The 27,729-nt window shown below is 35.1% G+C and overlaps 1 protein-coding gene across 1 annotated transcript in view; it reads right to left on the minus strand.

Annotated features, from left to right (window-relative positions):
- Window positions 1-27,729, minus strand: part of LOC116738297 (ephrin type-A receptor 3-like) — a 111,096-nt gene that overhangs the window by 11,082 nt on the left and 72,285 nt on the right. The window contains exon 3 of the mRNA XM_032594593.1: window positions 1,737-2,397. Coding sequence (XP_032450484.1) covers window positions 1,737-2,397 — 661 coding nt within the window. The remainder of the gene's footprint in view (window positions 1-1,736; window positions 2,398-27,729) is intronic.

The raw sequence follows: 27,729 nt of genomic DNA on the forward strand, positions 1-27,729 counted from the left end.
TAATACTTTTATATGATTCTATTTACCTCATTGATACTTATTTTTCAATTCCTTGTAACTTTCAATATTATTATAAAAACACGAAAATTATTTTAAATCCAAAAATCTAATGATTAGGTTTCTTGCTCAATGTCATATTTTATGAGATAGTTCTGCATAAATTGATGCATATTGATTTCTCTGAGAAGGAGACACATCTACTCCTGTGCTGGTGTGGATATCAGAGACTGGTTCAGTAGAGACCAAATTAGAAAGAATGGACAATTTTTTTTAATTCCTCCTGAGCTAGGCCTTTATTATTTTATTTAAAATAATTCTCACCAATATCATATATCACAAAGAATACCACAGTGACAAAACATGATTCAAAGTGGATTATAAAGGCTGTTGAGACTTCTCTCCACTCATGTATATAAGCAAGTAGTAACTACTATGTTGTGTCAATTTTAGAACTTTCAAAACCATGCTTGGTAACAATATTTCTGTTGGTGCTTGTCAAGGATCTAAACAACATGGGAAAGTATGAGACTACAGTATAGCCTTTGCTCTCACTACTTTTTTTTCTTCTATAGACCTAGTCTATAGTCAAAAGCAAAGTGATATGTTCTGTTCACATTGTTAGAAAGGTTAATTTATGTATAAAGTATATTCATTTCTTCCGCATGTTTGAGATTTAGAATGGCTACAAATTCAATTCATGTGCAGAGTATAACAGCAAACAAAGGTATTAAAAGACTAGGTTCCAAGGACTAAGTAAGTATTTAAGTTCTCCTATTTATACATGTTTTAATAATAATGTCAGTGTGTTCTTAAACACTAAACTTTGCCTAACGCTAAATTAACAAATCTTTGGATTAAATGGAAATTTTCATCTGATATGTCATATCTTATGTGAAAAAAAGGCTACCTTCTAATTTTACTTCTATGAAAATAGAGTTTTAATAAAAATCAATTTGATGGCAGAGCTCAGGTTCTTTGCTACTATATGAAGACTCGAATATGCATTGCAATTGCACACTGCATTGCAGGTACATTGCATTGCACCTAAGCATTGGTACAGATATTTTCCTGGGCAGTCTAAAGGGCCAAATCATGAAGCAGAGATTTCTTTTAAAATTACCCCTCAATACATCAAACACTATGGCATCCACCCTGGATTTTTAAATAAAATAATAAATAAAATAATCTCTATTAAAGCACTAACACATTGTAAGTGAACGTGTATTTGATGAACAGATACCACTGGAGAATACATTTTATAACAATGAAGTATGTACCACTATGAGGCAGAAAACTAACAATGTAGTATCTTATTCTGTTAGAATTAGATTACCTGACTGCCAATGATGTTTCTTCCCTCTACATAAAAGAGACAGTTTTGGGTTTCTTTGTTTGTTTGTTTGTTTGTTTGTTTTTCCAGTTGATCTGGAGTTATACTACCGTGGTCATTAAACAGCAGAGAACACTTAAAAATAGCATATGTAACACCTCCAGTGTGGTTCAGGCCAGCACCATATAGTCAAACACGTGAATATCTCTATAACAAACTGTGGATCAACACATCGAGTGAGATAAATTTGGTCTATAAATAGACTCTGTTCAGTTTGAGGCGTGTTGTTTGAGGCATGTTTTACTGCCAAGTGAGTTCAGGCTGCGTTCATTTCTTTCTATGACTCAATGATAATAAACCCACAGGTGATTAATACAACTCAAAGGAAAATAGAGAAGACTCTTACCTTGGCACACAAAACCTCTTTCTTCATAGCCAGCATTGCACGAGCACTTGCCAATGGGTACAAGCCATTCACCTTCTGTACTGCAGTACATCCTGGGAGGATCTTCCTCCTTAGAATTGTTAACACAAGAACCTCTAACCTCCACCAGGGATTGGGAATCCATGGGTACTGTGTCTGGAAACATGGCCAGATTCTTCACCGTGAATGGGCACTTTTTGAAGTACACTCTCACAGACACCAAGGCGACACAAGCACCAACATCTTGAAATGCCAAATAAAATCCCTTTTTGTTGACAGGACCTACTTCTCTAATTTCAGTGTTGAGTTTAAGAATACGGTCTCCGAGATCCATTTGGGTGAAACTTTCATCAGCTGCAATAGTGTCAATCTTTGTAAACTGGTGTTCTCGAAATTTGACCCCATGATCATCATCAGACTCCATGTAGTACAAGTTGAAAGTCTCTTTGCAAGTTCCCAAAACCAGTGGAATGCTATTGCAATCCCGTAGAGTGAACTTGAGCTCCACATAGATCTTCTGAGCTGAGTTCCTGGGGACCCAGTTTGTCCTCAGCCAATTATTTTGACTGTGATCCATGACATTGCACACCTGGTAAGTCCTGATGGGTGTGTAATGTTCATCAACACCACTGATCTCTTCCCACTGAAGAATCAAAGGAGAAAAAAATGAGAAATAATGAAATAAGCATAATGAATAATAATACATACAAGATCAGGGTGTTAATGGCATCTCAGAAAATACAAAATATTTAAAGAGAAACTTCAGTGTTACTCATTAAAGATCATGTTATGGAACAACTCCATAACTTTCTTATTTGTAAGTTTATTATTTGCAAGTTTCTATATTCATCGACACAAAGTAATTTAAAATTTTGACTAACACATTTGGATTGTATTGTGGTTTGTCAAATAGTCAGGAAAAAATTGCCTGGCAATTGATTAAAACCAGTCAAAGATTCCAGTATCAAAAACCTCAAATCAATTATGTCAAATAACACTATGAAATGGTTTTATTGTACATATATTTTTAATGTGTTTTTTTTGGTTTGTTATTTAAACGTTTTTTATTTATTTTTGGGACAGAGCAAGACAGAGCATGAACGGGGGAGGGGCAGAGAGAGAGGGAGACACAGAATCGGAAACAGGCTCCAGGGGGGCTCGAACCCACGGACCGTGAGATCGTGACCTGGCTGAAGTCGGACGCTTAACCGACTGTACCACCCAGGCGCCCCATGGTTTGTTATTTAAAAAGAGAATGAAAAATACCACTGCCTACAACAAATTTTTATTCATCTTTTTCCAATTTGGTCCAGAATTTTGTAAAATCAGTATCTAGGCATAACAAGGTGAATCTGGATGATGTCATGACCACTTATCTCCATGCATGACATTTTTTTTAATATAACCATTTCAAGGAATAGATGTTGGGTGAACCATGAAAGAAAATCTGAAGTAAAAATACAAACATGCCTCCCCCTGCCAACAAAATAAAAAACTAATAGTATACACGGAAAGCAGAAGACGTAAATGTAGCAAACATTTCAATTCTTAATATGTTTTACCCATTGAATTTTACACAAGCAAGAAATAGGTGGCTATTTGGGTTTTCACTGTTATAGCAGTTAAGGTTATCCTAACATAACATGTATTCACTGTAAAAAACACTTAAATAGTTTCAGGACTTTGTAGGACAGTGAAGCACTGCTTTCTGTTATCCTTGTGACAGATTTGGGGAAGCTTTTAAGTTAGCATCACGTTGTGGTACTTACTGTTCTGCAACTATTATACCATCTGTTTCTAACTATTACACCTGTGTCTACACTTTCTTTTTGCCATGCCCAATTTTGTCTCGTGCTACAGGAAAATACATCTTTTGCCATGTCATACTTGAATTCAAAGCCTTCTCTGGCTGACCATTATTTATACAAATAACTTCACACTCTTTAGTTTGATACTGGCATTCTTCCAAAAACTGATCCCAAAATACATTGATATTTTTCTAAAAGTTTGAATTGAGACTAGTGAATTACATGTTTCACTTATGCACATAACTATGTTCTCGTCACTGTAAACCTTTTTACTGTTGTCAAAAGCCATGTTAGATTTTCTCTTGTTTATGGTATAACCCCAACCTGACTGTGCTGTTTTCTCCTTGATGCCTTCCATAATCCTGTCATTCTTAAGAAACATTCTGTGCTATATAATCTTTATTAAATACCTAATGCATTTACAAATTTAATCCAGGAGGCATGCTAAGATTAGTTTTGGTTTCCTATGCATTCGCTATGCTTTGGACCTCTTCATATACTCCATAATATGCAGGACACAACTTCATATTTTGAGAGATGTATAAAAATTATTATTTTCTTATAATATATGAAGGAAATCACTCAAAGGAGTGCAAACATAAAGTCCTTATTAGAAAATATATTTTAATTTTATAAATAAACAAAATTCTCATGAAACTCGTTATAAATGCGTTCCACTTTTTTTCCTCCACTGAGGGAGTTAATTGTTTTCATCACAAATGACAAGTTTTCAATACTTAAACGCACAGCATTTAAGATGTACGAACACTTTTGTAATTATACATCTTAAAAACACGTAAGAGTTCCAATCCACAAATTCCAGTCACAAAATTAGATACAATATTAATTTATTGAATTGATGGTAACCACAAGCAAGAAATACAACATTTATTTGGTCTTTGAAACACGTTAAGAAAAAAAAATAATTTACATTAGGATGTTTGAATTATCAAATCCAATATGTAGACCTCACTAATGTAATAAATAGGTTAAAAACTTCTTACTCTCCCCTGCTCTTCTACCAACCTAAAAACAAAATAAAAGCAAATAGCAAAAAGCACTCTTCATGTTAATAACTTTGATTCCAGAGTTTGGAATACAAGAGAAGTGCTCATTTTCCAGAAGCAAAATGGGCTTGACCTCACTGTCACACCAAAGTCCATGAAAGGAACAAATTTAGAATGTTTTAGAAAACCCTATAATGAATATACAAGCTATAGTTACATATTAATTAAGAAAAGAAACACCCTCACTGTACTTTAAATAATCATCAATATACCATTTTCAAACATCCACTCTATGACTGTATTATACAGGAAGTGTTTAAGAAAAAAGGTGTACCTATGCATCTAAGTTCTGAGGATTGTACTCTGAATTGCCTGTAAGAGTAAAGTCACAGTTAAAGCAAAATTCATATATATGTTTAATATCAGAAAAATAAAAAAGTGAACAGAGTTGGAACTCCAAAAAACTCTGATGTGAAAGGTCAGCACTATGTGTAATCTTGCCTATTATTGTTACCGTGGTTCTACGATGACACTGTAAAGAACTATGACATTGTACAGAACTAGCAAAAACTCCAGAGAGCAAGGCCTTTATTTGCACACTTGAGAGAAAATTAGATCATGGATATCATTATTTAAAAATAAATCAAGTGACTTAAAATTTTTAGATCAAGGGTTTTTTTTTGTTTTGTTTTGTTTTTGTTTTGTTTTTTTTCTTATCAGAATAGATAGGAGTGTGTACTTCAACCGATGAATCAGCTGCAAATTAATCCTGATATGGACAGTATTTTTCTAAACATCAAACAGAGGGTAAGATCAGAGATTTTCATAATTTGAAGTAAAATATGATTTTAATTATAGAGATATCCCCGTAGTTTAACATTTTTCCTCTCAATGCTAATTTGGCAGGCTATCACAAGTCCTTGAATGCTGAGGTATAAATTGCAAGAAGATAATACAAACAGCACCAGCATGCTTTGCACATAAAAGGCTGCATAGAGCAATTATCACTTCATTAATTTGTAATCAAGACCAAATTGCCTGTAAGTGATGGTGGCTTGCCCTCTCAGTCCACTGGCAAAAAGAGCAAGTCCCAAACCCTGGCATTTGCTGAGGACTAAAGACAGTAGAAATAAAATCCCTAAATGAGCATTTTTCTCAACAGCAGCAGCAACAACAGAAATCACTAATTAAAGCTGTGGTTGTAATGTTTACACTTCATAAACTTAAAGAATGCTCATGTTTAACCTTTCTTCCTATTCCAAGAACTAAAGTATAATGTTCATAATTTATTAGAAATACTATATTGCCATAGTCATTGTCACAAGGAAAACCTGGGAAAATAAAATGGGTGCCATATAGAACTAACTGGTGACGTACAGAATTGCGCGGTACAAAGAAAAGATCTTTCCCTTCATTTTCCTGATTAAAACAAACAAAAAACTCTGCAAGGGGTTTTCAGCAGTAATGTCTTCAGCAGAAGGGAATACAGAACTAGAAAGAATTCAATTTTTTTTTCTAATGGTCAAATTCTCCAAAATCAACAATTTTGATATTTAGCCTCTTTCCCAGATTGTTACTCTGAGATTTTATTATTAGACCACAAAGGCCAGAGCTGAGTTCCTTGTGGTTTTATTTTTATTTTTCCAAATTATTTTGACTATTAGAAAATCATGTATCCAGACATCATCTCCCTAAAAAAGTCATTCTGAAACCTATTCCCAGGGTATAAACACGGTGAACCTCCCCATTATCAAAACATAGAGTAGGATACAAAGGAGATTATTTATATTTTTCTGGATATAACAGTTCCTTGTCACTGAGTGAAACATGTATTTTGGGAGGAAAACATATATTTTTAATAGTTTATCAGTATTTAACATAATAACTATCATTCTGATAAGTCTCAATGATAGTAATTAAGGATTTATACTCATTGATATTAATTACTCTCTTGGACACATTTTTAGCTACTTGCTAATAGGAAGTAAGAAGGAAAATGTTTACATTTTCTAAGAGAGGAGAACTTGCAATATGTTTAGTGCATAGGCTGACATAATTTGGGAAACATTTAAAAAGTAAGAAAAAGAACTTTCATGATTTACCTTATAAGATTTAAAACCAGTTTCTTAGAAATTTGCAGAAGACAATAAAAAAAATGATCACCGATAGTCTTAGTTTACAATATTACATTTGCATTTCAATGGTTAATAAGAAACACATAATTCTGCACTTTACTAAATGCTAATGATGACTAATCTTGCACTCAAAAATTGCATTAGATATTAAGTTGATTCATGCTATTCTTTCTCCACTCATATTTCTTGATCCCATGTTTATTCCCCTCTGTACACATGCATAGCCATTTCAAAATTCAGTGTTCATCCTAGAAATACTTGAACATTTACCATGCATCAGCATTTTACACGTGGAAATGCATAATCACTTACAGTAAGAATGTCACTGTCAATTGTCAGGCACAGCTATATCTATAAAAATCATATCTCCACTTATGAATAAATAGTTTTTAGCCCATTCTGGTCTGAAGAGCATGCACACAGATACCTATTTCTAATACCATTCTATAACAAGATAGAGTAAGATAAAAGAGTTGAAACAAGTAAGGAATAGGATTGTTTGGTTTTTAATTTGTCTCGCTGTTGATGTTGATTTTTGGTCAAATCAGAGAATTGCCTTTGTAACCAGGGAATGAAAAGAGAGATGGGGACTTGATGTTGAAAACAAACATCAGATAACAAGGTATGGGTTAGAGTCTAAGAATAGAAATGCCCCAAAAGGGCAGGCCTGGGATGGTATGACTGGTAATCTTAATAATAATGACTATTATCCACTCCCCTACCCACCCTTAACTCCTAAGTATTCTACAAAAATTTGATAATCATCAAATTAGAATTGCCTTACTTAAGGGGGGAACAACATCCTAGTTAGGGTAAAGCACACCAAAAAGAGGTAAAAACTAGGAAAGGAGTGAAAGGCCAGACAATATTAATAAGGAAAGCCAACAAAAGATTTCAGAGAGTGAGACAAAGAGTGAGGATGACGTGAGACCCCTGTTTAGAATTCTCAGGAATACTGAACGTGCCATGGTACTTTCTGTAGCTACAGTAAGCCGCAGGCTGTTAAAGGCGGTGTCTTCGGGTGTGGGGCTCCTGGGGTCTGCTATCCGTACCTACCTTGGATCCTCTGTCTTTACTTTAGCCACTCCCTCACATACAAATGGTTCCATCTTCATGCTCAGTGTTTCTCAGTTCCTTAAACCTCTAGACTGAGACAAGAACTAGAGTGGCCACGGATTCACCATCTTGATTTGAGTCGTTTTCCTCCCTGGTGGGGTTCAGTGGTACACTGTGCTGAGACCTCAGGGCTGTTGCCACAGCTTTGCACCTGTGGACAAGTGTGCCATATTTCTGACCACACAGTCTATCTAATTCCCTATGTCGATGGTTCTTATTTCTGGTAACATTAGCCAGGGAGCCTTTTAAAAATACTGCTTCAGGGTTTCTGCCCAAACTAATTATTTGTTTTTAAATTGTCCAGGCAATTCTAATGTATCCCTAAGGTTGAACCAATGTTATACATCCTTTGCCAACAGGATTATTAACCTCGGATGTCTACTTGACTTGGCTGCATACTCCAATACCAGCTTCCAAGATTTATGAATCTCCTCAGAAACTCTGTCTAAAGTTTCTAGATAGCACTGTCCCGTCTCTGTAGAATGGACTTTTGCTCAGCCCTCATCCCATCTGTTTTACGATTTTAGATTTGCCAAGTCCCAGACATGCCTTAAAGAAGCTCACCTGAATAACCTCATCTTCTACCTCCCACAAAGACTGGTAAGATTCTATTCTAACGAGCAAAGTAAATCTAATCATAGTGTTCTATTTCACATCTGGTGGTAAATGCAAAGCGTGTGCATTACAAAAAGATGTAAACAGTGTGTGTGGGAGGGTTACCTTCAAGCACATAGTTCTCCTGGTATGAATGCAAGAGAACGGTTTTAGACATCTTACTCTTTTTACAGTTTGCTATAGTTTGGTAGTTTCCTACTGTGATTTTCTGTGGTGATTTGTGATGTCTTAAGATGCTTCTCTAGGGGCGCCTGGGTGGCGCAGTCGGTTAAGCATCCGACTTTAGCCAGGTCACGATCTCGCGGTCCGTGAGTTCGAGCCCCGCGTCGGGCTCTGGGCTGATGGCTCGGAGCCTGGAGCCTGTTTCCGATTCTGTGTCTCCCTCTCTCTCTGCCCCTCGCCCATTCATGCTCTGTCTCTCTCTGTCCCAAAAATAAATAAATGTTGAAAAAAAAAATTAAAAAAAAAAAAAAAGATGCTTCTCTAACAGTAGTTTTATTAAATTCTAGATGCATTTGCTAAATATTTCTACATAAAGCTTAGATTAGAAGCCATGGATAGTAAAAAAATAAGTGACATGTGACTTTTGGTCTCCAGAAATTGATGCCAGAGTGAAAGGCATATGTGTCACATAAGGCAGACGACAATACACTTGCTCTTCGAGGTACTTCAAGGACTGGGGAAAGAAAGGATTTCTGCTGGAAGGAAAGTTGTGGGAAAACATTAAGGAAGAAGAGACAGAAGGGTAATAAAGATAGCGCTTCTACAGGTGGAAATATGGGGGCATACACAGATATGTGGGGACAGAACCTGTTTAAGGAATTGGAATCCAGTTTGGCTAGAACACAGGGCACTGAGCAGTAGGTCTGGGGGCAGTCACTTAGAACAGAAAGGCCTGGGTGCTTGGGTGGTTCAGTCAGTTAAGCGTCTGAGTTCAGTCCAGGTCAGGACCTCACGGTTGGCGAACTGTAGCCCCACATTTGGCTCTCTGCTGTCAGGGCAGAGCCTGCTTTGGATCCTCTGTCCCCTTGCTCTCTGCCCACTCCCCACTCACGCTCATTTTCTCTCTCTCTCTCTCATAAATAAACATTAAAAAAATGAGCTTGGATGGCTCAGTCGGTTAAGTGTCTGACATCGGCTCATGAACTCAGGTCATGATCTCGCGGTCCATGAATTTGAGCCCTGAGTCCAGCACTGTGCTGACAGCTAGGAACCTGGAGCCTACTTCGGATTCTGTGTCTCCCTCTCTCTCTCTGCTCCTCCGCCGCTCACACTCTGTCTCTCAAAAATGAATAAATATTAATTTTTTTTAAAGAAAGGAAATGAACAGAAAGACCTGGGCCAATTTGGAAATACCAATTGGCATGCCTCGACTTCATTTGCTACAGTGGGAAACCACTGAAAATAGGCACAGGGTTAGCTCGGGACTGGGAGTCGATTCTCCGAAGAAAAGAAGAGGGCTTAGGAAAAACCGCTGCAAAGATCCAGAAGAGATGTTGTAAGAAGATAACCTCTGTTGAATGAACGTACACTGAATATTTCCCAAAAGATTATAGAAGGATGTACGTTTTTCTTATAAATGTAACCAGGATACACCCACAAGTGCAGAGAGTAACAGAGCTCATTATACTAGAACTTTTTGACTACTAAAATATATTTCAGAAAGACTCCTGTTTGTACTGAAAGACTGAAAGCATCGACAGAAAAAATATCAAAGTGCATGCACATATATAAATGCATTTTGTTTAAGTTTTCTCTTAATGAAACAGTGCTCTCATTAAATTCGACATATGTCCTTTTAAGAACATTTCATTTATATTTACTGAGTAACTACTGTGTGCCAAGCTCTAGTTCAATAACGTAGTAACAAAAGAGATAAACAGGGTACCTGAACTTAAGGAACATATTGTCCTTGTGTTATATCCATCGTTATATCAACTTTTATTTTATAAATACATATTCACTTATTTTTTTATTCATTATTTGTTCTCCTCTACATAGTCTCTGGTTCGGCTCATCTTCCCCTCCCAAACATCTAGCACGGTGCCTAAAATCAAGTAGCCAATTTACTAAATTTACTAAAATTCAATATCATGCAATGTGCCAAATATTAAAGTTACATAACTAACAACGCACAGAAGTATGCTTTCGGGTGAATAATGAATTGAATTTTAAAAATCAATATTTTGTATAATTATGTCTCAAAGAGTGGCCCTACTGAGTAAATATAAAACCGATTCTATGTTTCTAAGCATTTTTGTAATAAAAAAAATTCACAGGAAGTAAATTGCTAGGAACTATGTGTCAATAAATTTATGATAAAGATTTTTAGAATAGATGGTGACAGAAATTTGGAAGATGAAGAAAAAGACTCTTAAAGTGTGGGAGATGGTGGAAAAACTTTCAAAACTGAATCAAAATGCTTGAAGATCTACCAGAAAAGTGAATTTCTAGTCAGAGGGACCGATTTGCAACAGATGTGATCAGTGTACCAAAATATAAAAAATACCATGTGGAAATTTATACAAATTCCCATTGTCAAACGTTTTCAATTTGAATTTATTTTTTCTGCAAGGGAATGAATATCAATATCAAAGGAAATATAGGAAAAGTCCAATTTGCATTATAGCGTTTTGATTTTTAATGGTGAAATATTTCTATTTATAATGGAAAACACATAATTGCAAATATGGTATTCTTAGAACTATAACCATATAGTATATACCATTATCTAAAAATTATCTCAGCAAAAAGCAGGTTGATGTGGTTAAAAAACAATTTAAGAAACCATTTATCTATCCTTAAAAGTTGGAAAAATTGTTTATATTTATCAGTGATTTTCTCATTCTGTGTTCTTATTCACATATAGCCAAATGACTTTACTTTTTATAGAATAAATTTCCTTGAAAATTAGGGAGTAGGACATTGAAACTATCATGTTTCCAATTCTTGGGAAAATGTTCAATATGAAATTGTCCAATAAAAAGGTAATTTTAGAATTCAGAATAACTGCTTGGAAATAATGGGGGGAAATTCCATGCACATTGGTTTCACTTGTCTAGACTGAAAACTGTGCTAAGATGGACATTTACAGAATTATTACAAATGGCCAACTACTTAGAAATTAATGCATAGCAGTGACAGCAGTACATTTCATATCAGTTGTGAGATTCATGTAATTTCCTGCTATGATAATGGGTCACAGCCACAGTAATTCATAGCAATTTACGATATACCTGTGGAGCACTCACAGTGACGGAAATGAAATTAACTCATGTCACTGTGGAACATATGCTAAGTTTTATAGATCTTCAGATAACTAAGTTTATTTTTAACACAATAAGTGTGATTCTTGAGAGCAATTCCCTGAAATGTAAGCTGCTTTACAGCAAGCATTTTAAAGCTGCAGATTTCTTCTGCAGTTCTTTTCACAAGGGTGGCAAACTTATTTCACAGGAATATTTTTAATCCTTTATCCATTGATATCCTGGGGAGCCCAGATTAAGGGTCTAAGCTCTAGAGACAAAGGGACCTTGGATTTGAAACCTAGCTCTGCTACTTAATAGGAAAATCAACCGATTTCCTTTTCTTCCTTAAGTTTATTTATTTGAGAGAGGAGAGAGGCAGAGGGAGAGATTAATCCCAAGCAGCCTCCATGCTATCAGTGCAGAGCCCCACTCCTGGGGCTCGATCCCACAACCTGTGAGATCATGACCTGAGCCAAGATCAAGAGTTGGATGTTCAACTGACTGAGCCACCCAGGTGCCCCTACTGACCCTGATTTAATTCACACATCTGTAAAATGGGAAAAAAATAATAGTAAACTCTGGAGATGTGACCAACAGTAGATTATCCATTTAAAATAGGTGTAATCTTGTGCCGCACCTGGGAAGCAGTAAACAAATATTATTTATTACTTTGCTAAAGCTGAGTTAACTGCAAATGTCATCAGAATACACAGATTTTTTCCGTATAAAATAATAGGAATATGTTTCAAATTCAAGCTTTCCTTGTTTCCTATTTTTTTTTAACTCATCCAGGATTTATTTATTTACTTAAGGTCACCACAACTTGTGACAAGTATATTTTGTTTTACTGTCCTGAAATTCAATAAATATAATAAATAACAAAACTTAACAATACTGAACCAATTCATGTTTTATTATAAATGAGTCTGCTGTCTTTTATCTTTGAGAAGTTTGCTATTCTAGGTGGAGTACATTTCTGCCAATAATATTCCACAATGTGCCAGGTACCATATATAGTTCTTTAATTTTATTAGACATTCCACTTCAATTCCTTTCACTATTCTTTTTTTTAAATAAAAGGTATATAATCTATCTGTATAACATGCTAACAGTCATATTCTATAATTTAATAAAATGAAAATATATATTATTCTTACTATGGTTTTACTCCATACTGGTCAATGTGTGGTGTCGATTATCTCATATCAGCATGGAAATAATAATATTTTCTTTCATATAGGATTATTCAGTTGCTTAATAGATGATATTTATAGTTAATAAGTGCTTACATAGTTCTTACCATTAACTAGGTAAAAAAATATTTATCAAGCCCTTACATACTATAAAATTATTTTCTGGTACTCTCATTATGATAAAGATGCAGAAGTGAGGGTTTCCTGCCCTTGAAAACCTTACATTATAAAAGCAGATATATGTGTCTACAAGTCTTAACATTAGACAGTCATTCATTTGTTCAACAGAAATCCATTGTAGGCCATGTGCTCTTCTACTCCCTGGGGACCTCCTCCCCTTCATGAAAAAAATAATACGAAAGCCACCAGTGTTTTCATAGAGCTTATGTTATACTGAGAGAAAACAAAGAGTAAGCACACACACACACACACACACACACACACACACACAGAGGCATACACACGATAGGTATGATGGTGATAATCATTACAAAGAAAAACAAAGATAAAAACAGGTTAAGAGGAGTGAATACCACAAATGGGTTGATTAAAATGATATTTTAGATAGGGTAACCAGGCATAAGGTCTCATTTTTGCAGCCACCTGAATGGAGTGAGAAGCCAGGCCAAGAGAATATCCGCTGATAAAGCAGCTCAGGCTGAGAGAACAGAAAGTCCGTTGGCTAGGAGACTGAGGATGGTGTTATAATCCAGGCATAACACAGAAGCCACTGAGTCTGAAACAGAGTGATCCAGGCATTAAGTGGTAAAATACTAAATCAGAGAGATTGTTGAATATAAAAGCATTTAGGTCATTGTTGACCACGTGACAGAATTTGGATTTTATTCTCAGAAAAAATCAGAAGTCAGTAAAGGGTGTGGCCAGAAGAGTGACATGATCTGATTCATGTATTAAAAAGGTTAAGAGCTGCTGTGTAGGAAATAAACTTTAAGGCGAAGTGGTCTAAGTGGTGAGATCATTAAGAGGTTATTGTAATAGCTTAGGTGACAGAGGACAGAATGTTATCAATGAGACAGAGAAAGAATAGATCAAGTTCTGGAAATATTTTGGTAGTAGAGCCAAAGGATTTGATGATACATTGGGTGTGGGACATTAGAGAAGGGTGGAGAATGTCATATATCCATCAAAGAATGGCAATGACCAGTGTGAGGCCAGAGAAAGAGAAGAACAGCTAAGAGATGGCATTTAGCAAGAAATTTAAACATAAGTGGAATTTTTGATGAGTAAAAATAGGTAAAGATGGAGAAAAGAGGAAAAGGAACACAATCCAGGCACAGGAAGAAATATGGAAAAATGCATAAAAACACAAAAGTACTAACTCAGTTTGGTTATTGTGAGCTGATAAAATGAAAGAGGAAGCTTCCTTGATTAATTCAACATGTTTTTACTAAACACCTGTTATACACTAGGGATTCTATTAGGTGCTGGAATTATATCAACAACCAAAATGTCTGAAATATCTCTCCGTGGGGAGCTTACATTCTAGTGGAAAAGACAGACCAAAAAAAAAAAAAAAAGATAAGTTAAATTTACATTTTCTTGTATACTGGTATGTTTTAAGAAGAAGCAATAAAAGACAAGGAGAGGAGACAGTTGTGTATGTTGGGAGGAAGAGAAGATTTTAAAACAAATGACCCAGGGGCACCTGGGTGGCTCAGTTGGTTAAGCGTCCAGCTCTGGGTTTCAGCTCAAGTCATGATCTCATGGTTTCATGAGTTTGAGCCCCGTGTTGGGTTCTGAGCTGACAGTGTGGAGCCTGCTTGGTATTCTCTCTCTCTCCCTCTCTCTTTGCCCCTCTCTCACTCATGGGTGGGCTCACAAGCATGCTCTCTCTCTCTCTCAAAATAGATAAACTTAAAAAAAAAATTAAAAAAAAACCCAAAGGACCCAGAAAGACCTCACCAAAAATGTTAATTAAACACCTGAAAGGATGGGCTCCTGGCAAAGGAAGACTTCCCTGAGTAGGTGATATTTTAGTAAAGAAGTATGGATGCATCAGGAAAGAGCACTCAAGGCAAAGGAAAAAGAAGTAGAAGGCCCCTAGGAGTGTATTTGGAATAAAAAGCCACAAGGAGTAAGGTGTATGTGGTTCCTCAGAAGAGGGAAGAAAAGAGTATAGCAGGGGAAGACTGGGGAAGTTGGAAGAGTTAGGGTCCAATCCAGGATCTGAGTAAAGGATCAACAAGACTCGTATTTCATAGCCTCAATCTGGCAGCTCTACAGAGAATACTAGAAAACTGGAGAAGTGGGAGATGATCATCATGGTTTGGAATGTAACTCACTCATCATTCAAGAGATTCCAATAAAGATCAGATTTAGAGACATAACTTTGACAGGAGTACAGTAAAACTTTGGTTTGCGAGCATAATTCGTTCCGGAAACATGCTTGTAATCCAAAGCACTTGTATATCAAAAAGAATTTCCCCATAAGAAATAATGAAAACTCAGAAGATTCATTCCACACCCCAAAAACATTCATATAAAAATGATTACAACACTGTAACATAATACAAAACAACCAAGAAAATACAAAATACAAATATAAAGAAAAATAAACAAAGTAACCTGCACTTACCTTTGAAAATCTTATAGCTGGTGTGAGGGTAACAAGAAAGAGGAGGGTTGTTTTGTAGGATGACTTTCATTACCACTAACGGATGTTGATTACAGTACAGTATTAATAAACTCTTGTCATATATTGCATTTAATGTAACTGGCAATAAGGTACCAGAGGAGAGGGTTTATTATCTCCAGGCATTCTGACCTAGAATGAAGCAAAGCATTCCTAACCTCACTCTTATATGGAAAAGCAAAGGGCCATCTATAGGTGCCCTGAAGTGACAAAAAAATACACTAGTCCCCGTTGTGGGCATCTTCCAACGTTCTGAAAAATCAGGGACTTCAGTCAAACACTGTGGCCTGAGACCGAGCATCTGAGCATGGGAGACAGATGATCACCCACAATTCCGCAGAGAGAGAGGAGAGACAGAGAAGAACCATTGGCTCAGTTGTGATCACGTGATGCTTGGCATCATGTACTACTCATATTGCAAGACACTGCTCCTTTATGTTTGCTTGTCTTGCGGAACACTTGCAGAACAAGTTACTCACAATCCAAGGTTTTACTGAATTTGGGACTGATTGGAGGAACGGAGGGCGATGAATTCCAAAGTTACTGTGGTTAGTTAAGAGAGGGTGGTTTGGCCGTTTTGCTCATTATTGATTCCCAGCACCTAACATAGCTCCACATAATCCATTCACTAAATGAGCAAATGAATGGGTTAATTTTTTGAAAGAGAGTAATATTTCAGGAGTAGTACCATGACTTGGCAATTGATGGATTTTTGGCTTGAGAAAATTAAAGCCCTGAAAATGACTCTGAGGTTTTAAAGCTAACATTTGATAATCATATTGACCATTTTATGACAACGATGTTACTAGTAATGGGCTTTCTCAGAAACACATTATTTTATCCCTTCAAAAGCCCTGCACTTCAAGTGCTATTATCAAGTAATTCTAGAGGTAAGACAAAGAAAAGGTCAGTAAGAGATTCAGCCACTTGCCCCAAATTGGACAGCTGGTAAATGGTGGAGCCTAGACTCAAACTCAGAACACTTCCATTACAAAGCCTTTCCTATTTTCCACTAATCTGTGTTGATGACTTGGAAATAATGCCATTAGCAGAGAGAGGCAGCAATACAGGTAGGAAAAGTTATAGGAAGAAGGGGAGAAGTTTCGTTTAATATAAGCTAAGTCTGACATGTCAACATGAAACACAAAGATTTTTTTTTCAAAAGTTAGAAAGGTCATCTAGAAGTCATGGGAGAAAAAAGGGTGGAAGAGTAGAAATTCAGATTTTGAAGTTTCATAATTAAAGCTTTGGAAATTGTTATGATGATTAAAAAAGAAAAAAAAGGAATTTTAGAAACCGTATGAAATGCTTATGTTTAGAGGTTAGGAAGAGAAAGATGAGCTGATGAAAGAGATGAAACTTTACAAAAATTGCTCTTTCAAAGCATCTATATTAAAATCATCTCCACATCAAAAAAGGTCTTCAAGTATGGTAAATACTGCTGGAAAAGGAGCATTTATAGAGATAGGATTAGAATAGGGAGAAAACAAGGCAGAGATAGCTAACTGACTAACAAGCCAGGAGGGAATTTTAAGAATTTTTTAATTTAATATGAAGAATAGAGTAAAAAGTATAAGGTCTGAGAAGAATAAACCAGTAAACAGAAGGATATTGCTGACTTGGTGACTTATAAAAATGTTTTTGTTCGTTTGTTTTTAGGTAGCTGAGGTGTTTCCAAAACTTTATGGAATGAAGGAGGTTACAGCAGAGAAGTTGCTGAGGCAGCAACTGTAACTTTTGAAAAAGCATTTTATTGTTGAACAGAAAAGATCAGTGCATACCATGGATACAGGGCTTGGAATAGTGCATTTACCACATAAAGAGACCTTGAGGCTTTCTTTACAAGAAAAGAAATTGATATCTGGAGACAAAAATGTCTAATGTCACAATGCTAATAAGGGTCCAACCTAGGCCAACCAAGATTCAGGTCTTATGCTCAGTCCTATATGAGTGCCAATACACCAGACTACCTCTACAAGACAGAAAGGACTGATTTTAATGTCAGTTTTGGAGAACTCTGATCCACTAGTAATCTATAGAAATTTTGACTGTAAATTCCCCCGGTTACTGGCAAAGATTAATGGGTTTGAAACAAATGCAGGAACATGGTATTACTATATGTTTAGATGAAGTCTGGTTGCGTTATTTTATAGTACGTTTTAACATGTTTTGAAATATTAGTATTTTTTAAAGAAAAGTTAATTTCTGGAAGAATACTTGAGAATAGACTTACCTCTATTTCAATTGTGACTTAAAGATAATTGTAAACAGAATAATTGTGGTAAATATTCCACTATCAAAACTATCATATGATCATAGATGTTCTACAATATATAGTGTACAGTGTTTCACAGCCCAAAGTGGATGTTATTAGGAGTAAAAACAATGAAATAACATGGGATGTTAAATAGACACATGCTCAGGATTAAAAAAAGTGTAATACATGAGATGTTCATAAAATTTTAGGGATGAATGAAAATTTAACACTTTGAGCACGGAGAAATGGTCCAGTATTATTTGCCTAATGTTTATATAGTATGTAAATATACTGGAAGAAACTTACAAAACTAAATGGTGTATATTCAGAACATTCTCTTGTGTAATAAAAATTTTCAAAGAAAAAGGAATTGATCTAAATAAAAATGATTGAGAATTTTTTTTCTAATGACAAATTAAATTGTGTAAAATAGGTTTACCAAATTGTAACAACTATCCCCACAGTGATGCCAAGACCATTACCAGTTGGGGAAATAGTTAATAATTATCAACAGAGCAATTTTGAACTTAAAAAAAAAATTAAATCCAAAAATCATAACCAACTACTTAAGTTACAGAGTTCTTGTTTGTTCTGTGTACAGTTTGACCAATTGTTTGTGGTATCTCAAATGTTCCCATATCTTATAAATGGCCCACATAAAGAAAAGGTATTCAACAGAATTTATTCTGTGGTTTCAATATTCTATTAACATAAACTACAATGTTATACCATTATACCTCTATTTGCTATCCAAACTAATTTTTGTTCAACTTTCTACAAAATATTTCAGAGAATATCCACAGATAAATTCAAAGTTCAGGTAGAAATGATAGATGTGCCAAGATATACTTATTTGAAAATGCTTTTCTAAATTCTGCTTCTAATGTTACAACTGACGATCAGCTCTGATCTCCTGGTCAAATTAGGCTAAAGCTGATATATTTTAAAACAATTGTTTGTGCTGGATTAGCAGCAGGATGGCTCCCAATATTATTTTCCTAATATTACATGCCTCCAGAAGACTTCAACATCCAGAGCTATTTGGCACCTAAAATGGTAACATGTTTCAATTTGTTTGCATTATGACCCCCTTCAAAATATAGAACCCAAGTCAATTCTTGGTAATGAAATCGGATTACAGCACTATACCGAAGAAAGCTAGTACACCTGATATACGTACACCTGAAAGAAAATGTTCTGGTGTGATGCCCTAGTCAACTTTGTATTCTTGTTACTGGAGAGCTAATTCCTAAATCCCACAATGATTTAGGTTGTTATAAATACCATTTAGTGTTTATTTTACTAAGCTTTACACATATATTATTATATGTGATATATACTATTTTACAATATATGGTGTTGATTTTATACAGTGTATTTTACCCTTGTTCATATTCATTATCATAGTTTACTGCTTTAAAGCTTTAGCCTTGTTATTTTGAAGAGAATTAACTCTTTATTCCTATAAATCTGAATCCAAGAAGGCCAAGAGTACAATATTTTTAATATCAACGGTCATCCAACAGTATTATAGGTGTCAAATGTAAGTTAATGAACACTGCACGGTGTATTGTGGTTTCTAGAACAGATGTCTAGGAATTCCTTCTTGGATTGTGGTGTTCTTTCCCCACGCTTGACTAGTCCCCAACACAATCATGCCCTGAATACTTTTTATTGAGCAGATATATTTTCCGAGTTCTTGATATTTGTAATTTAATATTATCCCCCTAACTAATCTCAGGGGTAAAGAGATGTCTTCCCATCGATGAGGACACTAAGCTTCCAAAAGATTATAGATCTTGCTGACACACTTTAGGAAGGACAGAGAGGAGGTGTGAACTCGCAATCGAGCTGAGATTGCACTCTTAATCACACTTCTCTGTTGATTGGGTTTTGCTTATCCTACTTTTTTTTCTGGTTTTTATTATTATTATTTGAGGGGGAGTGCAGTTACAAAAGACACTCTATGCCACAGTTCCATAAATAGGAAATCAAAATTCCTGTTTTCCCTGCTCTGCTGCTTCCTAGTGCCTACTAGCTACTCTTTGATCTTCAAGCCCCAATTCATATGGCACCTTGTCAGTGAAGAATTTTCCCTCTCTAAGACGGAGTCACTTGTTCCTTAGCTATGCACTTGCATTACCTCCTAAATAGTTCTACTCTTGCATATATTACCTCCTACTGCACTGATTTGCTTCAACATTTTTCTCCAAAGAGGTTACATTTTCCCTGAAGGTAAATTTATATGATCTTCAAGAGAACAAATTCTCTGTGTAGCTGAGAGAATCCAGCAGAGTGTTTGAAAATTCATGTATTTGCAAGCGCAGATCATATGAAAGTATAAAGCTAGCTAAGCATAACCAGGACTCAGAACTGTGGTAAGCGAGAAAGTACATTGGTGGCCTGAAGAAATTCCACCTTAATTTTTCATAAACACTCCTGTCTCCTAATCTATAATAATACCTAGCAGGGTTCATCCAATAATATTGGATGAGCAAATAATATTTGCTCAACTAATGAAAGAACATTATATTTTAAATTGTTCCAATAAAAAGAACAAAATTAAATGGGTAAGCATTTAACCATATGCTATAGGCTGAATTGTGTCCCACCCACCACCAAATCCATAGTGTTGAAATTCTAACCCTAGGACCTTCAGATGTAACCATATTTGGAGATAGGTCCTATAAACAGATGATAACATTGAGATCATTAGGGCAGTCCCTAATCCAACATGACTGGGGTCTTTATAAGAAAAGGAAATTTGGACACAGACACATACAGAGGAAAGACTATGGGAGCACAGAGCAAGAAGACAGCTATCTATAAGCCAAGGAGAGAGGCCTGGTACGGATTCTTCCCTTGTGTCCCTTGAAGGAACCAACTCTGCCAACACCTTGATCTTGGACTTCTAGCCAGTAAGAAAATAAATTTCTATTGTTTATGCCACCCAGTCTGTGATACTTTGTTATGGAAGCCCTAGTAAAGAATATACCATGTAGTCACATTTCTGAAAAATTGAAAAGTATAATTTTTCAAGTAAAAGTTGTTTTGGGTACCCAGTTAATTGGTTGATTTATTATATTGTTCTCCAAAATTTCTTGGTTAATGTTTTCATTAGATATGTCTCTTTCATTGAAGAGAGTTAGAAAAAGAATTGAAACCTCTTTTATTATAATCATGTCAATCCAAAAAAAACATTAACATTTTTATTTACCAGCTTCTTCTAGAAAGGGCCAAAGTTAAGGTAAATGTGACCTGATTTCAATGAGATATATAAAATATAAAAAAAGGAGCAGATACACCCTTTAGGTTAAGGAGTCATGAAACAGTTAAGTAGTAAAACCCTGAGCTGCTACAGATGGAGGATGTTTAATAGTTTGCACAGGAAGTAGTTTAGAGTCCAAGTTTCTGCACAATGAGAGACCTGTTTTCAGCTAAGACCTAATGTTGAAATTATGCTTCCAAATAAAAGTAGCCGAGTTGAAAATTTGTTTTCCATTATTACATTTGGGTGGAAAATAGCACGGCTACCGCACAATGGAAGGCATATATAAATAATAAATTACAGAACACACTAGGTAAAATTAATGTCTTCTTATGAATTCCATTATTATAAATAGAGTACCTAAAGTGATTTCTTTTTAAGAGTAGCTGGTATAAAAAAATATTGCAAATGAAAGCAAGTGTTCTTTTTTGAAATAAAAGTAACTGAGTCAGGTCAATGAACAACTCACAATAACATCATCTGAAACCAGGACTTTGCAAGAAGAGAAAAGTCACAAGAGAGCTAGGTCTTTTAGTATAGTTTTCAATACTATACTTGGAATTAAGGATTAGACATTATACCAATGCAATGAAAGTCTGGACATTAATATCAGAATCCCACTTTGTATCAGATAAACTTCTGGTATACTTCCAACTTCATGATGTAAGAAGCCGTCTTGTTTGGTCATATCCATACTCAAGACATACTCAAATTTATTCCCTTCAGAAATTTTTAACATCTTCTAAACAGATTGTAATCTATTGAACTACTACACTCCAGGCAACACCAAATGAAGAAAAAGTTTCTAGAGGAGGAAGACAAATTAATGATAAGCTTTGTCAAATGCTCCTAGTAGATAAGAAAGATGAGGGTTGAAAACTGAGCCACTGCATTTGGCAACATGGATATCACTGGTGTGCCTATTATAGAATGAGACTTCAACTGGCTTATGCCTATCTAAATTGTTTCCTCAACGACACTTATTAAAGAAATATTATGTGTTGGCACTAAAGCAGTAACCAAAAAATAATGAAATCCATTTTTCTTCATAATACAAATCATTAAATCAGAAAATAAATAAAAACAAAATACCCATTAAAACCCTATATGTTTTCAGATTGCTTGTTTTCATTTAGGATATAATAATTACATAATTTAAAACATTTAAAAAATTGTCAAACAAAACAGAATGAGGTGCTTAGAATTTTTGTGTGTGTGTTAATTAATATATATTAGATTTGTTTTCCAACAACTCAAGAGAGTTGCTATACTGCATTCCTCAACCCAATTCTTTAAGTGATGCCACACAGCTATGTCATGGTCAATTATCTCAGATAAGTGCCTATAGTGACAAGACATTTGCTTAATTTAGACTTTTCATACACAGGCAAATGCACACAAACAAGATACATCAATAAATATTTTCTTTGATATTTACCAATTAATTCTAGGAATACATAATCAAAACAAGGTGATATGTTTTAGAATTATAGTGATATTACAAATCTAAATTCATCATTTAATTTAAAATTAATGAATAGGGGCGCCTGGGTGGCACAGTCGGTTAAGCGTCCGACTTCAGCCAGGTCACGATCTCGCGGTCCGTGAGTTCGAGCCCCGCGTCGGGCTCTGGGCTGATGGCTCAGAGCCTGGAGCCTGTTTCCGATTCTGTGTCTCCCTCTCTCTCTGCCCCTCCCCCGTTCATGCTCTGTCTCTCTCTGTCCCAAAAATAAATAAAACGTTGAAAAAAGAAAACAAAATTAAAAAAAAATAAATAAAATTAATGAATATTTACTTCTTATTTACTTTGTTCATAAATGTTCACGTCACTTTACCAACATCTATCTTCATATCTTATTTGATGTAATAATATTTTGCATATACATTTCTAAAACACTAATTTGATATAATAACATGGTAAAGGACTTCTAAAAAGTAATTCAAAAATGGTAAGGTATGCACATGAAAATAAAAATTAAAGTCTGAGTACCCCAAAAGAATACATTCACCATATGAAGTGAGAATTTAAACAGTACACTGTTGTTAAGTTCAATATAATTTTACGATTAATATAAATCTGAATAAAGGATTTTAATTTCATTAGAAAAGGAAAATAAAGCAGCATTTTGTATGGCATAACTCAGAGCTCTACAAAAATGGACACATAGAAAATTAAAGATTAAAAACATAGCTCAGGTAACAAAAAATTCAATAAATTCAACAAACAGGTGCATACCGTATCATTTCCTTGGTTTAATAAGTCTTTGAAATGTTATCTTTCTACACAATGGAATTTTCTATAGAATTCCCCATACACAACATGTTTTTCTATTGTCATTTACCTAAACACTGAACATACTGTGGAATCAGTACTGCTGGGCTGAATGAAACTGTAAAAAGCACCAGCTGGCTGTATTCAGAATGGCACTTGTCCAGGTCTCAAATGTCTTATTTATATACAGTGGAATTCTGCCAGCTGTTTAATATTTAGGGCTAATAAATGTAATTGGCAGTACTACACAAGCACAACTAACAAAATATCAGAAAATACTTCTCAATGTGAAGTTTGACTTGTTCTCATTTCACATAATTCAATTTGTGACAGTGGAAAATAAGTTTAAGCAATTTTTCTTTTGAAATAATAAAAAAACTTTTAAAGAAAAAAATGTAAACGAAGCTGTAGGTGAGTTGTAAGCTTACCATCTGGTCTACATTTTATTAAACCAGGGGCATATATTGATAGGCAAAGTTTACACCATTATACGGATGAACAGAGGTATTTAGACAGGTCCCTATGCCTCTTAGACAAGGTAAAGGTTATTAAGTCCTTGAGGAAGTCCCAATCTAGTGTCAAAATAAATTAATATTGCATGAAAATACAGTGAGATTTTACCAAGAGAGGTTTATAGATGGAACCTCTAACTGTGCTAGTCAAAAATATAACATTGTGAACAGATTTTCACTTCTGGTAACAAACAGTGAATATGCATCTCCTGATAAGGAAGGAAGGAAGGAAGAAAACAAAAGGAGAAAAAGGAAAAGAAAAGAAAAGAAAAGAAAAGAAAGAAAGGAGGAAAGAAAGAAAGAAAGAAAGAAAGAAAGAAAGAAAGAAAGAAAGAAAGAAAAAGAAAGAAAGAGAAGCCTTTCTTGCAAACAAATTAAGTAGTGTTTTTCTATGCTTTAAATTTGACAATAGGGTGATCTTCCTCTCAAAATACTAAGACAACAAATTCCACCAGTAAGTCATTATTTCATCTAAATTAGCCTAAAAATGACTGTACCCTGAAAGTGATATTATATTAATCCTAAACCATCATTTGTATAATCACATGACTATGCGAACCCAGAATGCTCTGATAGCATAAGAAGTGGAAGGGCAGGGCTGTGTAGAGACTGTTAGCACCAACATGAAGTGAAAAATGGAACTGAGGACCAAACACATTCTTCAACCCCCCCTACTCCACACTTCGCTCTAAAGAAGACATTAAAAAAAAGTTCTTTAGCTAATAGTGACATATTAGGAGGAGAGATGGTGAGAAACTAAGAGATCTGAATTCTAATTCTGTTCCCAGCACTTTCTTTGTGACATTTTGTAATTACTAACTACCCCTAAATCTCTAATTTCTCACTTACTAAATATATACCAAACATAAGTTCCCTTCTGCATAACTAGTCACTTAAATGCCCAAATCATCCATAGTTAATGCTGGATTAGCCATCTCACAGATTAACATGTACCTCGGGGGCAGCAAAGTCACCAAAAGTCAATTTTTTTAGTTTTTTTTTTGTTTTGTTTTTTTTTGTTTGTTTTTTGTTTTTGTTTTTTTTTTTTTTTTTAGTTTCCAATATTTATAAGGATGTTTGATGTATTTAAAACTTAAAAAAAATAAGCATACAGAAGGTTTTGTCTGGGGAAAAGTCAGAATTTCTCTGAACTTTCTTATATGCCTGATGCTGTTTTTACTTTGAATAATGTATCAAGAGAAAGCATAACGATTCAAAATTTGGGTTCTTAAATATTCCCTGACTACAAATGCGAATACATAGACACAGGTTGTCTTCATAGTACAGTCATGCAGATAAAGTACAGAGCTCATCAAGAGAGTAATCTGGAAATAGGAAGAAAGTAGACAATAGAGTTGGCTCTTCTATTTCAGACACAGAAATCAAGAACATACTTTCTGAACTGGAGATACCAAACTCCCTGGTGGTAATGGCCACAAGATTTGGATGGGTTTGGATCTTTTAATCCCAGGACCAGTAGTTCCTCATGTGACATCCGAATATCACTGCTACTTCTCTTTCCCTGTCTTCTCACCTGATTTCCCATCATCATCTTGCTACAAAACACTCAGCCTTACTAGAAAATGGTAAACATGGTGAGATGTGGACTAGGGTAACACTATTCAATTTTTGATTTTTGTTTCATTTTGTTTTAGCAATCACAAGGGATATCAAGGATTCTGGCATGGAAAAATTTGAGTGTCACGAGTACAATATCTATCACTGATTTTTTAAAGAGCATGTGTTTATATTTTGGATTATACTCCTGGAAAATAGGAGTTTGGTTGTTCAATGCTTGTTTCTTTTTAAGGCCTCTACTGACTGCTACTTTGCAATTTCTGCATGTGATTATTGAAAGTAGGATCACTTATGGCATATCTAAACTAAATTTGAACTAAATTCAAAAGAACCAGAATGTAATTAGATTAATGCCAATGTAAACCACTAACCCAATGAATGGAGGTCTTTTAAGCACAAATAGAGTGTGATGCTTTTGATACTACAAAATTCCTGTGGCCTGGAACCTACTAAGATACCACTGCTGTGCGGGGGCTTCCATTTTGATGAAGTCACTCAAACTGACAAACTGACCAATCAACTACTTTTACATGGTTATCCTCATGTCTCCTTCTTGAATGCATAAATAAATAAATAAATAAATAAATAAATAAATAAATAAATTTTCCCTTAGGGGAAATAGTTTGTTTCAATTTCCCATGAACTGAGATAAAGTTGACCATCCTTTGCCAGTGATCCCTGTAACTACATGGTCTTTGAAATATTTCAATACTAACAGCCTAAAAATTCCAAATATTGCTCTGAATCAAGTGAATATTTTAAAAGGAAAATATCAAATCTTTAAAAAGGAGCGAGAAAAACGCCACACGAAAGAATTTATAAAAATTATACCCTTAAACATTTTTATCTTTATTTTTTAAAATTGTTTTAGAGTTTATTTATTTATTTTGAGAGAGAGACAGAGAGCACAAGCAGGAGAGAAATAGAGAGAGAGGGAGAGAGAATCCCAAGCAGGCTCCTCACTGTCAGCACAGAACCCAACGTGGGGCCTGATCTCACAGACCGTAAGATCATGACCTGTGCCAAAATGAAGAGTCAGACACTTAACTGACTGAGACACCCAAGAGCCCCAAAACATTTTTATATTCATAGGATATTCAATTATTTAAATCTGAATAATTCTACTTATTTTATTTTTAATCTTTTTTTAACTTTTTAATTTATTTTTGAGAGACAGAGACAGAGTATGAATGGGGGAGGAGCAGAGAAAGAGGGAGACATAGAATCCAAAGCAGGCTCCAGGCTCTGACCTGTCAGCACAGAGCCCGATGTGGGGCTCAAACCCATGAACTGTGAGATCATGACCTGAGCCAAAGTCAGACGCTCAACTGACTGAGCCACTCAGGTGCCCCTCAATAATTCTATTTAATTGACAGAATCTCATACACTTTTTACAACTGTGATTAGATTCAAGCCTTGAATTTTGCAAAGGAATTTCAGATGAGGATGCCAGTGTAAAAATCTGTAGCAACTTCCTAATTCCTGAAAAATGAAAACTATTTACTGAGTCATTCAAAAAATGTGTAAAGAGAATGATAACTCAAGATTTCTGCTTAAGAAAAGACCAAATATTGTACATCTTACCCAAAGATATCATTCAGGGTTGTCTTAGCTTGAGCTGTTACATCAAATTACCATAGATTATGTGGCTTCAACAACAAATATTCATTTCTCACATTTCTATTATCTGGAAAGTCTAACTTTATAGCACCAGCAAGACCCAGAGTCTGGTGAGGGTCCACTTCCTGTTTGCAGATGGCCATCTTCATATTGTATCCTCACATGACAGATGACAGAAAGATTCTCTCTCATGTATCTTCTTTTAAGTGCACTAATTTCATCGAAGAGGACTGCATCATCATGACCTCATTAGCCCCCAAGGGCCCTCCTCCAAATACCAATCACATTGGGAATTTAGGATTCAACATATAAATTTGGAGGGAACAGAGACATTCAGTCCAAAGCATGGATTATCCAAAATAGGATTAATATATCTCAAGTCCTGGTAAGGCATGTGGGGAAGGAGGAATACATCAGAAATTCAATTCATGTTTATGTGGTCTTACTTCTAATTTTTATTTAATTTCAATTTTTTGTGCAATATATATTTAGTATGTGCACACATAAATCTATAGATATCTATAAATATACACATAATGGGAGCTAAATAATGATTTCAATTATCAGGGTACATCACCAAAAAGCACGGATGGTTTAAAATTATACTGGTAATCTCACTTCAAAAATTATATCCCTTAATTTTCAAATTAAAATCACATTTGCAATCAGTTTTCCTTTCAGGTTCAGAAATGT

The sequence above is a fragment of the Lynx canadensis genome, chromosome C2, assembly GCF_007474595.2.
Source record: "Lynx canadensis isolate LIC74 chromosome C2, mLynCan4.pri.v2, whole genome shotgun sequence".
NCBI lineage: Eukaryota > Metazoa > Chordata > Mammalia > Carnivora > Felidae > Lynx > Lynx canadensis.